The sequence below is a fragment of the Magallana gigas genome, chromosome 6 (genome assembly GCF_963853765.1).
Source record: "Magallana gigas chromosome 6, xbMagGiga1.1, whole genome shotgun sequence".
Taxonomy (NCBI): Eukaryota; Metazoa; Mollusca; class Bivalvia; order Ostreida; family Ostreidae; genus Magallana; species Magallana gigas.
The window spans coordinates 45,469,484-45,483,097 of NC_088858.1; the positions used below are offsets into that span (position 1 = coordinate 45,469,484).

The 13,614-nt window shown below is 35.2% G+C and overlaps 1 protein-coding gene across 1 annotated transcript in view; it reads right to left on the reverse strand.

Moving 5' to 3' along the window:
* The window catches only part of LOC105348352 (uncharacterized), a 43,323-nt gene that overhangs the window by 29,262 nt on the left and 447 nt on the right, over positions 1–13,614 (reverse strand). The window contains exons 2-3 of the mRNA XM_066086656.1: positions 2,468–2,681; positions 624–710 (exon numbers count right to left, since the gene is read on the reverse strand). Of these exons, the coding sequence (XP_065942728.1) occupies positions 624–710; positions 2,468–2,566 (186 nt within the window). The 5' untranslated portion in view covers positions 2,567–2,681. The remainder of the gene's footprint in view (positions 1–623; positions 711–2,467; positions 2,682–13,614) is intronic.

A 13,614-nucleotide genomic window follows, 5' to 3' on the forward strand; every position in this document is an offset into this window, starting at 1 on the left:
ACTTGAATACAAATTGTGGATGGTAAATTTTGAGATATCAATACAAATAGTGGATTGTAAATTTTGAAATATCAATACAAATTGTGGATTGTGAATTTTGAGATATCAATGTATAGTTAACTTGAATACAAATGGTGGATGGTCAATTTTGATATAAATGGTGGGTGGTCAACCATTACACAAACAGTGGACGGTAAACTTGGTGGTAATCTTCACTAGAAATGGTGAATATAAGGTAAGATGCAAAGTGACAAACAGTGTTTTATTTGCAAGTGTAGATATGGGAAATATCAGCATCAAAATACATAGGTGTATCATATCAATCATACCATACCATCACACTTTTATTTATAAGATTTTGTTCAGTTTCAAGAGCACACACAGAAATTTTCATAGAAGGATACTAAAGTATATTTATCAGAAGAAAGTCTTTGTGACCATAATTAATAACAAGTGGGTTAAAGGTATATATTCTTGGTTTGGGGAAAACTCTGCCTGTGAATCCAAAATTGGCTAGATATAAATCAAACAGCTATAAAATTTTTCCAAAATAAAAAGTTGGTGTGCTGTTGAAACTCATGTTAGGATAGGAGGAGGGTGTTTTTAATCATTCCACTCATCACCATAATTTTTCTGCAATGTTTTGAAGATTTTCTATTTTTAAAGTGGACTTTCTCCTGCACTCCTTTGATTGGGGGTAAGTGAAATTCCTAATAAAACATACAATTGTTTAATATGCATACACATCCATACAGTATATCTATAACACTGATGTATGCAACTACTCAATCATTTAATAAGAAAAAAGGCCCTTGGGCCTTAATGGTTACCTGGGCATAACACAACACAACAGTTAAACTATTTTACAAATCACTCAAATTATTGTAATGTAAAGTTTCATGACACTTGGGCAAGGGCTCTTCATTTCTTAATCTATACTTTCCTATCTCTAAACAGGCTACCAAACACATTTGGTTGAAATTCATTCAAATGTTTCAAAGAAGAAATTAACCATGTTTAACTGTTGCAATTACTAGAACAGTTGCAATTATGAATGATTTACATAGGGTACAATGCAATAGGTCACCAAAGTAACCAAGGAAACTTTTGAAAATATACCAATTAAAAATAAAATAAAATATTTCTGAATCAGTTACCAATTCATTTCTGATCTAATTTCACTGTTGTCTAATTTTGAGGTAACCACATAATATTAATCAAATATGGTTAAGGTATATCTTTTGGACAAGAGGTCCAGTAGTCTGAAGAGTTACATAAGTGTTGGTGGGGATCTCAATGAATTTTCAAGATATCAGACAATTTTTATTGCATATGTGTCCAAACCATCCCATCCCCCTTGTTGTAACTGTCCAGGGTTGCAATTAAACACTGGCTTTCTCCCAGATGGGAGTACATTTGTCTGAAGATGAAAGACTATCAAGGATCTTATCACCAACATTGTGAATAAATATTCAATCAAATCAAAATGGTACCCCATATGATTTTACTTTTTTCCCAAATATTTCTATGTTCAACTTTGAACCCCTCTTGGGGCCCATGCATTGATTCGAGGAACATAGTAAGAACAATTCAGATTCTACGCTTTATCAAGATGCTTGCAATTGTAGTAACACAAATTCTTTATAAAAAGATTTTTCCCAAAAAATTTCTATGTTGAACTTCGAGTCCCTCCTGGGCCCTAGTACTTTATTTTTGTTTGGAGGTCTCAGTTTGAACAGTACAGATTTTAAACTACATCAAAATGCTTGACTGTACAATATCACAATTTAAATTTTAGCAATGCAGTTTTTGAGATACCATCAACCTTGTTTTCACATTTTTGTGATTAACACCCATTTAAAGGGTTTAGTCCTTATTTTAACAATTTAGATTCTTAATACCGTAATGATCCTTTGCTGTATATAGGTGTATATGAAGTTAACAGAAGGACGAACAGACAGATGGACAGACTGGTGATTTGAAAAGATCACTTGACACCCCCTAGCATTAGAAACGTTGTGGTCTTGATGTACAACTTTAGTGGAGGTTTCGTTGATTATATTACTCAGAATATATACTCAGTTTCTTTAACCACAATGGATGAAAACGGACAGCACTGCATGATCACAAAACAGTTGGTCATCTATAAGCGACTCGGGTGACTGATCAAAATTCAAATCCAACTACCATTAATGTGAATATAATTTGAAGCCCAATTTTTATTTTTACAAAGGGTAAATAAAAAAGATCTTTTATTAACATTAGTGAATTTACAAGTCATTACACTTAACGAATGCAACAATTTAAGAAAATGCAATTTTCGTTAAAAAAAATACTCATCAGTATGGAAAGAAATAATACAGACAATATAGAATGGTCCATTATCTACTATCTGATGAAGCTACCATGCCAATCTTTACTTAGTACAAAGGTAACATACAATTTCAACATGAAGCAACATATTTACCTGATTTTCTTTGTAGTTTTTGCTCCTGTAATCGTAACCTAATTGAGCATGGAAATTATTGCCAAAGCTAAAGACATTGCCATTGGACAGCCAAACCATGGAGTGTCTGCCACCACAAGCCACACCCGCCACATCTGGCAAGGTCACAGGGTTGTTGTCATAGAGATGAACTCTTTCTGGTTGCCACTGGAGCTCCTTGACATTTGTACCAAGTCTACAAAAAATAGTCATAACATCATTAAAGGGTTTCTCGTTTCCTTTCTTTTATCTGTATCAAAATATCATAGATTTCGAGATTTCTTTCTGCAATCGTATTCAAATTATCACTTGATAAATCTTATAACATAACAATGAATCAATCAAAATTATCATTTTTCTTCATTCGGAAGGACATTTAATTCTTTATGATTTATATAAAACAGTCAAAACCAATCCAAGGTCTTCTATAATTAAGTTTAACTTTTTTTTTTTAATTGAAAGGAAAGAACTTTACAGTTATTAATCTTTTGGGGGCATTTTGTAACATTTCTCACAAGAAAAAGGGCTTTTAATGAGTTTCCCTTTTTTTAAGAGAATCAAGAGCTTTGTTTTTACCAGCATTTTTCCTTCTTCAAAGTAACCCATTCAACATTATATTTTGCACTGAACACTCCTATGAAACTAAAACCCATCTTCATTTAATAACCAAAAAGATCTAATAGTTGCCTGCAAAATAACAACTCCAGATTGACACAAGGAAATTGAATACCCAGCTTGGTTCAAAGGAAAATGATTTAGAATCAATATTTTAACTACTCTGTATTTTTTGGTGATATGATATAAACCGAAAATCAAATTAACTTGAGCAAAAAATGTCATGCATTAATGAGACAGGCCCAAAGCCTGCATCTAGTCTTGCCGCAGCACGTGAGAAATTTCTGACAAGTACTGTGCCAAATTTATAGCTCTCATAATTTTCAACCAGAACTGCACACTATGAAGTGGCCACGAGGGACCGAAGATCTGTCGTCAGGCCTGATCCTAATCAATTTCATCTCATTTACTGTTATGGGAGGTATCACCTCCACATGTAAGGGAAGCTGGGTCTACTTAGGCCTCCCTACACCAGTAATTAGCCTCCTGTGTCACTGGCTGTCACCAAGATTGCGTTAGTGGGCAGACCTAGAGAAGCCTGGTTAGACACTGCTGGCCACCAGGGATCGTCCTCAATCATGCAACAGAACAGGATTCGTGTGGAAGCGGTCATAAATTTGTGCACGTTTTTTGTTTAATGAATACATTTCTATGAACCCGGTGACATTTATGACCTACAGTTATAAATTGAATTTGCAGTACAGAATATGACTTTGACAAATATAGGAATTAACTCTACATGAACAGAGATCCCTGATTATTTGCCTGACTTTAATCTGAGTAATGGTGAACTGTTTGCTCCAAGGGTTTGGTCTTTTTTTCACAGATATAAACAATAATAAAGATAAGCAAAACAATATTTATCAGGATAGGGTTGAGGTGGTACCCTAAATCATGGTTACAGCAAAGTGTTAGGGACAAACGATTCTGACAACAGGATAAATGTAGTTCGATCATTATATCCGATCAGTTTATGAAACATTTTTTAGATTAGCATGGGAATGAAACTACTTTCAGTGTTAGCATAAATTCCAATTATGTGTGTTTACTGTAAATGAGTTTCACTGTACTTTAGACAGTTACTATACAAACTTTGATTTCAAGTTGCTTTTGTGTTGCACAGTTTTCAACCATGAACATTATTATGGCCTGCATGAAATTGACTTTTTTTCATTAGACCTTGCAACTACAAGGCTGTTTAGACTCTAAAGTTTAATAAAATCAGCAGAAATGGTTGTTTATACCCTAACCTTGAGAGTTTAATTAATATTAGCGTTATAATAATCATGCTTACATTGATCAATCAAAACTATCTTCAGAAATGCTTTTGTCTTACTTTTTATGATCTTAATCAATACTGTAGATTCCTTATTTTATGCGAGTACTTAATTCCCCAATTCAACAATTTTCCATCAAATTGCGAGAACATAAAATCGCGAATGCCGAAATTTTTATCAAAGTTTCATGTCGTTGACATATGTTCAAAAATTAAAAGCAAGATTTTCAAATTTGCGAGACAGGCTTCTCATGATTTTACGCGGATATTAATTCCTCGCGTTTAATAAGGAATTTACAGCATTCAGTATCATTGATTACTTTTAACACTTTACCACTTAATTGAAGAATGGTCGAATATTTCATTTTTCTTTGATAGTACCCGACAAAGTACCAGTAGGTATCTATTAGAAGTCTACATGACAAACCAAAGTGTTACTTTGAAGCAAACTAAATTTGAGACACTCAAGATCTTTAAACCATGCATGGAATTGAGGTACAAAGAGGATTAAAAAAACCCTTGGAAAGATCAATTTAGCTCCTGTTAAAAATGTATGAATTTTAGTGACAAAAGTTGGGTTTTAATCTGCAATAGGAGAGATTATTTCCATTTTGGAGGGCCCTTTCATTACTGGTGGTGTGATGGAGGCCTTCACCGCATGTCATAGTACCGTAACCCCCGAGACATCTCACAATAGACTCCCAAGACCCATGCTCACCCAAACTAAATTATCACATGATCTAAACTGACACGTCCAAACACCCGCAGCATGGTCCAACCTGTGAAAACACAATCAAGACCCAGAACCAAGTTCACTTCTGCGTTTTTTATATTCTTTTTCATCTCCTTCTCTAGTTTGCAGTTATTTTCTGTGACAATAAAGAACAAATAGAAACAAATTTTGTTCCAATGTAAGTACGTCTATACATGCGATTTAAAGTATTTAATGTTCAGACTGGGCCCCAAAAAGCCATTTAAAGCCCTAATGCATATTTATTAGAATTGCTCTTTTTTTCTCTATCCAACACTAACTGCAAAAATATGATATTTGATCCTTTGTCACCAGGCGAGAACCTCTTATGACTGGCGGTGGACCCAAGGTTAATAAGGAGACAATGTTTTGTCAGACCCAGTCGTCTTGTACGAGACTTCAGTAATTACCTTCTCCTGCAGAATCAGAACTGTTTTGTCTCCAGCAATCTTTTAATCTAAGACTTTTTGCATTTCCTTTTGTTTTTCTTGGCATTTCATTAAAAGATGTAATGATTAGGCTAGGAAATCATATTGTATTTAAGACTGGGCTATTTGGGGCTAGCATCAGGGTTCAGGAGTCTTGACTCCCATTCTATACAGCCATCAGATAGCACTAGGATCATTTCTACTCTACTTCAACTGTCATTCTTTATAAATTACTTGATATAAAACAAAAAGGAAAATTTAAAGCATTTTCATCAGTAGCCTATTTTTTGTCTGACCATTTAATCACCAGACTATGAAGCATTTTTGCTTTTTGAATGAGTTAATTTATTTTATAGTACTTTTGGCCTCTAACAGCAATCTAAGAACCATGTTATTATAAGGTCAAACCAATTATACATGTACCACATATACCTAGATTTTAAAAGTACACGTTATGTTTAAATACATCTGTCATAATATTTAAGGGTAATTCTTGTAAAGTACTGCTTATATTGCCAAATTCAGGTGTCTATCTCAGTAGAGCAATTGGTATAATAGTCTTGCTCAACTGACCAAGTTCGAATACAGCAGGGACTTTTGCTTTAATGAATAAAGATAAACTGTTCCATAAAAATTGAACCTTTTTTCTGAATAAAAAAAAAAAAAAAGACTGCACATGGCAATTCACACATGACTTTGAATAGGAGCTTCCTAAGTGGTTAACTATAAAATACATTGTTTTGTAATCTGCCTGTTTCTTCTGACCTCAATTTTTGGCAACTTTAAAAAAAAAATGCACATAATACATCAATAAAGAACAGATTAAATCTGAGTGAGGGAAAAGTTAGAGATTTTAATTGAAAAAGAGTGGTAATATGATTCATTGAGTCTTTTAAACACTCTAGCTGGTACAGTTTTTATAACACCATCACAATATTTTTGGTCAAAATTACCTGACAGAATAATTGAGGCTTTTCAAAATGAAAAATCTTGGACATATCCCTAAATTTAAAGTTTATGTTCATTTATTTTTTTAAAAATTCCAAAAAGTCAGTTCCTTTGTAACTAACATAGAATATAGTTAAAGCAATCCACTAATGAAGGTTGCGCCAAGATTGCAAGAAAATTGTAAGAAAACCTCAAAGGACTATGTGCGATATGGTCTAATATCTGCCCCCAATTTTAACTAATTTTTAAATAGTGTCATATAAAAATCAAATCTTCATAAATCATAATACAGTGGGCGCCTATCACTTTAATCTTGATTTTAGCCACCATTGCTCATTGGCAATCTATCTATGTCGTCAGCTTTATGACCTTATTCCCGCAAATTTGCAAATGGATGAAAATATTCTCATTTTTGCTTAATATTTTGCATTCGGAAGTATTGAGCGCAGGTCTGCTCAAGTAAGATTTTAACATATGTTTTTCTTCAGATAATTATACACATTATACTAAAAAATGGTACTTGAGCAAGCCTCCGCTCAATGTTTCCCAGTCGAAAAACCATCGGAAAACACCCATATTTTGCTTCAAAACATCACTTTATCTAAATTAGGCAATCTTCAAGACCTCATTTCTACATTATGACGTCACTGTGGTGATAACCTTTTGCACCCTTATTTTCAATATGATTCTAACTATCTTCACCCTTATTTTTAAAACGCTTTATAAAACTTTAATTTTGGGGGCAAAAAATGCATAAAACTGCACATAGTCCTTTCAGCATAGTCCTTCCAAGCTTCCTATAAAAATGGTAAGGACCCCATGCAGCTCTGTCACAAAAACAAGTCTACAATCCCCATACACATAAACTTTTATCTAATCGAATTTAATCAATCCTAACAAATACTAAAACTGAATCGAACAAAACAAGATATCTGTGAGCCAATGCTCACTAGTGATACCCCCGCACTGATGTGAATATGCAAAATAAACAAAGTCGACATTTAACAGAAAGCTGGCATCCGATTGGTACAGAAATATATCCCACAATATGGCATGCCTAAACAAATAGTGTGTTAAAATTTCAAGCATCTGCGATAAACAGTTGCTGAGAAATCTTTGAGGAAAATTTGTTTGAAAATTTTGGCTAAAATAAACAAAGTACTCATTTAACAGGAAGTTGACATCCGATTGGTACAAAAATATATCCCACGATATGGCATGCCTTAACAAACACTGTGTAAAAATTTCAAGCATCTGCGATAAATAGCTGCTGAGAAATCTTTGACGAAAATTTGTTTGAAAATTTTGGCTAAAAATAAACAAAGTCATTATTTCACAGGAAGTTGACGTCCGATTGATACAAAAATATATCCCACAATATGACATGCCTTTACAAATAGTGTATTAAAATTTCAAGCATCTGATATAAATAGCTGCTGAGAAATCTTTGACGGAAATTTGTTTGAAAATTTTGGCTAAAAATAAACAAAGTCGTCATTTAACAGGAAGTTGACGCCTGATTGGTACAAAAATATATCCCACGATATGGCATGCCTTTACAAATATTGTGTAAAAATTTCAAGCATCTGCAATAAATATTTGCTGAGAAATCTTTGACTAAAATTTGTTTGAAAATTTTGGTTAAAAAATAAGCAAAGTCGTCATTTAACAGGAAGTTGACGTCCGATTGATACAAAAATATATCCCACAATATGGCATGCCTATACAAATAGTGTCTTAAAATTTCAAGCATCTGCAATAAATAGTTGCTGAGAAATCTTTGACGGAAATTTGTTTGAAAATTTTGGCTAAAAATAAACAAAGTACTCATTAAACAGGAAGTTGACGTCCGATTGGAACAAAAATACATCCCACGATATGGCATGCCTATACAAATACTGTGCAAAAATTTCAAGCATCTGCAATAAACAGTTGCTGAGAATTCTTTGACAAAAATTTGTTTGAAAATTTTTGCTGAAAATAAACAAAGTACTCATTTAACAGGAAGTTGACGTCCGATTGGTACAAAAATATATCCCACGATATGGCATGCCTATACAAATACTGTGTAAAAATTTCAAGCATCTGTGATAAACAGTTGCTGAGAATTCTTTGACGGAAATTTGTTTGAAAATTTTTGCTAAAAATAAACAAAGTCGTCATTTAACAGGATGTTGACGTCTGATTGGTACAAAAATATATCCCACAATATGGCATGCCTATACAAATACTGTGTAAAAATTTCAAGCATCTGCGATAAACAGTTGCTGAGAATTCTTTGACGAAAATTTGTTTGAAAATTTTGGTTAAAAAAATAAGCAAAGTCGTCATTTTAACAGGAAGTTGGCGTCCGATTGGTACAAAAATATATCCCACGATATGGCATGCCTTAACAAACACTGTGTAAAAATTTCAAGCATCTGCGATAAATAGTTGCTGAGATAAATGCGACAGAAATTTTTGTTACGGACAGACAGACAGACAGACACACAAGGGTAAAACAGTATATCCCCTCTCCTTCAGAGCGGGGGTATAAATATTCTAAATGTATATGTATACAAAATGCACAGACCTATGCATTTTGGACAGTCCACAAAAACTGACCCCAAGAATTGTACCAAGTTAAACAATGAAACAGCAATACAGGTGTGATTAGATATATTTGACTCGACCCACCTGCAGGGCTCTACATTAACTTTTTTTCCTACTTGTCCATTCGGACAAGTGACCAAGATATTTACTTGTCCGAACTTCAACTTCACTTGTCCAAAAAATTTTCAGTATTAAAGATCAAATATTGTCAACTTGAAAACTACAGTTCTGTATTACTAAAATAAAGTCATTTATCGATTATTCTTGCCATAATTAATAACCTGACTTCTTAAATGGAAACTTAAAGTGTCTTTCCTAAATGTATTGGTTCCATATAACATTAAACATGATTTGTCAGCTGTAGCTTTGTCATGGCAAATTACAAGACATTTTAAATTTTAAAATACATGTAACTCTTAAATTGATTTCTCATCTGTTTTTTAAACTAAACATAACAAGAGGCCCATGGGCCACATCGCTCACCTGAGGAACAATAGGTATGATAAAGTCAGCTTAATGGAGTCATAATACAATCTGGACAATGTACATTAATACATGTAGATCCTGTATAAATAAAATCCATTTTTCCCCCTTGGAACTTGGATAGCCCTGATTGCTGAAAATATTTACAAGAGCAGACTTTAATCACCGCTCCTGCACATATATAGGGACTCAACGTTATGCAGGCAGGGATGACCGCACACCTACGCAACTCAACAGGTACCAACGTTAATGCAAGCAGAGATAACGCAAGCAGGGATGACCTCACACTTGCGCCAACAGCTCAACCTAACGCAGGGAGTGCCGCACACTTGCGCTAGAAAGGCCAGAACACCAGCAGGGATGACCATACACTAGTGCTCCGCCGCAACCACCACCAATACAAGCAGGTATGACCGCATATTTGTATTAATGCGATACAGGGCAGAAATGACCGCATATTCTGTATCGTTGGTTAGAAAAACACGAAGAATAGAAAGAGCAGGGAGGTCAACACCCTCAAACTCTCCGTACCTGTTCAAGTTTAACCCCAAACAGTCGCTCATTGCAATGCAATAGACACTGTCCCTATATATGTGCCAGCCTAAAATAATTCATAGTATCTAAAAATTGGAAATCAAAAATAAACAAACTAATCCAGCTTAACCCAAAACTACTTAAGCAGAACAACTTATATACATTGAATATTTATTATTGTATAAAAATAATCATCACATCAATTGGTTAACAGTGGATGCATTAATTAAAATAATCAAGAATCAATAAATCAAGGGCAATAACTCAAAACAGTAATACAAAAAGATTCTAATGAAAAAATAGCTGCCTGCTTCAATTTTATAGTCATATCACATGTTGAGTATTGCAGTTCTCAAAAAGATCCTTTACAATTGTTTATATATGGGATATTTAGCTACATCAAACTCTGAACCTTCTTGTGAGGCCGAAGAATTGTCCTGGAGCCAAAGTCTTAACAATTATAAAGACTCATCTTGCTGATTAGTTTCTGAGAAGAAGATTTTTAAAGATTTACTCTTTATTCCTATGTAAAACTTTAACACCCCCCCCCCATGTGGCCTCACCCTACCCCCAGGGGTCATGATTTTCACAACTTTGAATCTACACTACCTTAGGATACTTCCCACAAGTTTCAGCTTTCCTGGCTGATTAGTTTCTGAGAAGAAGATTTTTAAAGATTTACTCTATATATTCCTATGTAAAATTTTAACACCCCCTCCCCCCCAATGTGGCCTCACCCTACCCCCAGGGATCATGATTTTCACAACTTTGAATCTACCCTACCTGAGGATGCGTCCACACAAGTTTCAGCTTTCCTGGCTGATTAGTTTCTGAGAAGAAGATTTTTAAAGATTTACTCTATATATTCCTATGTAAAACTTCGACCCCCCATTGTGGCCCCACCCTACCCCCGGGGGTCATGATTTTCACAACTTTGAATCTTCACTACCTGAGGATGCGTCCACACAAGTTTCAGCTTTCCTGGCTGATTAGTTTCTGAGAAGAAGATTTTTAAAGATTTACTCTATATATTCCTATGTAAAACTTCGACCCCCCATTGTGGCCCCACCCTACACCCGGGGGTCATGATTTTCACAACTTTGAATCTACACTACCTGAGGATGCTTCCACACAGGTTTCAGCTTTCCTGGCTGTTTAGTTTCTGAGAAGAAGATTTTTAAAGATTTACTCTATATATTCCTATGTAAAACTTCGACCCCCCATTGTGGCCCCACCCTACCCCCGGGGGTCATGATTTTCACAACTTTGAATCTTCACTACCTGAGGATGCGTCCACACAAGTTTCAGCTTTCCTGGCTGTTTAGTTTCTGAGAAGAAGATTTTTAAAGATTTACTCTATATATTCCTATGTAAAACTTCGACCCCCCATTGTGGCCCCACCCTAACCCCAGGGGTTATGATTTTCACAACTTTGAATCTACACTACCTGAGGATGCTTCCACACAAGTTTCAGCTTTCCTGGCTGATTAGTTTCTGAGAAGAAGATTTTTAAAGATTTACTCTATATATTCCTATGTAAAACTTCGACCCCCCATTGTGGCCCCACCCTACCCCCGGGGGTCATGATTTTCACAACTTTGAATCTTCACTACCTGAGGATGCGTCCACACAAGTTTCAGCTTTCCTGGCTGATTAGTTTCTGAGAAGAAGATTTTTAAAGATTTACTCTATATATTCCTATGTAAAACTTCGACCCCCCATTGTGGCCCCACCCTACACCCGGGGGTCATGATTTTCACAACTTTGAATCTACACTACCTGAGGATGCGTCCACACAAGTTTCAGCTTTCCTGGCTGATTAGTTTCTGAGAAGAAGATTTTTAAAGATTTACTCTATATATTCCTATGTAAAACTTCGACCCCCCATTGTGGCCCCACCCTACACCCGGGGGTCATGATTTTCACAACTTTGAATCTACACTACCTGAGGATGCTTCCACACAGGTTTCAGCTTTCCTGGCTGTTTAGTTTCTGAGAAGAAGATTTTTAAAGATTTACTCTATATATTCCTATGTAAAACTTCGACCCCCCATTGTGGCCCCACCCTACCCCCGGGGGTCATGATTTTCACAACTTTGAATCTTCACTACCTGAGGATGCGTCCACACAAGTTTCAGCTTTCCTGGCTGTTTAGTTTCTGAGAAGAAGATTTTTAAAGATTTATTCTATACATTCCTATGTAAAACTTCGACCCCCCATTGTGGCCCCACCCTACCCCCGGGGGTCATGATTTTCACAACTTTGAATCTACACTACCTGAGGATGCTTCCACACAAGTTTCAGCTTTCCTGGCTGTTTAGTTTCTGAGAAGAAGATTTTTAAAGATTTACTCTATATATTCCTATGTAAAACTTCGACCCCCCATTGTGGCCCCATCCTACCCCCGGGGGTCATGAATTTCACAACTTTGAATCTACACTACCTGAGGATGCTTCCACACAAGTTTCAGCTTTCCTGGCTTTCTGGTTCTTGAGAAGAAGATTTTTGAAAATTTCTCAAAATTTTTCATTAATTTCTAATTATCTCCCCTTGAAAACGGGTGTGGCCCTTAATTTTCACAACTTTGAATCCCCTTTGCCTAAGGATGATTTGTGCCAAGTTTGGTTGAAATTGGCCTTGTAGTTCTTGAGAAGATGTTGAAAATGTGAAAAGTTTATGGACAGACGGACGGACAGACGGACGGACAGACGGACAGACGGACGACAGACAAAATGTGATCAGAATAGCTCACTTGAGCTTTCAGCTCAGGTGAGCTAAAAAGTCATCATAGTCTATCAATGATGAATGAAACCTAATGTAAATTACATTTCTTTCCATAATCCTTTTAAGTTTATCTTTGCTACCTATTCTTCCTTTCTTTTTGATAACATGTGTGTTTGGTACTGTGTAAGAACTAAGATCCACATCTTTACAGATCAATATTGAAAGTTGTTTGTAATTAGTGAACTTCAATCCCGATCAAGAGTAACTCAATTGATTCAATTTGAAGTCAGGATCAAATTCAAAATAACTAATCGATAAACTTATAACGGGACTACAGATAAACTTATCACAAAACTTTCTTTACTTTTTAAAATGTTGGAGACTTCTTTACATAAAAATGCACTTGTCCAGTCGGACAAGTGGCAAGCAATATTCACTTGTCCGTATATTTTTTAACTGGTACCGGACAAGCGGACAAGCGTTAATGTCGAGCCCTGACCTGTTGTATGCCCGTAGTCTTAAATGAAATCGGATGTTTCCTCTTTTGTAAAACTCTTTATCTATGAATTCTTAACAAGAACTTTTGGTTTGAATCATGAAATCCGCTGTATTATAGTAATACAGTAGTAAAGTGATTGAATGTCTTCATTGCACATAACATATAATTTACTCTCCGGTAAGTTTTCTTTGAGGCATTTTCTTAAAATGATGTCGAAGTTTTTCATGATTTTCAAATACATTTTTCTTAAAGCTCCGGGGTTTGTAGAATGTTATGCAT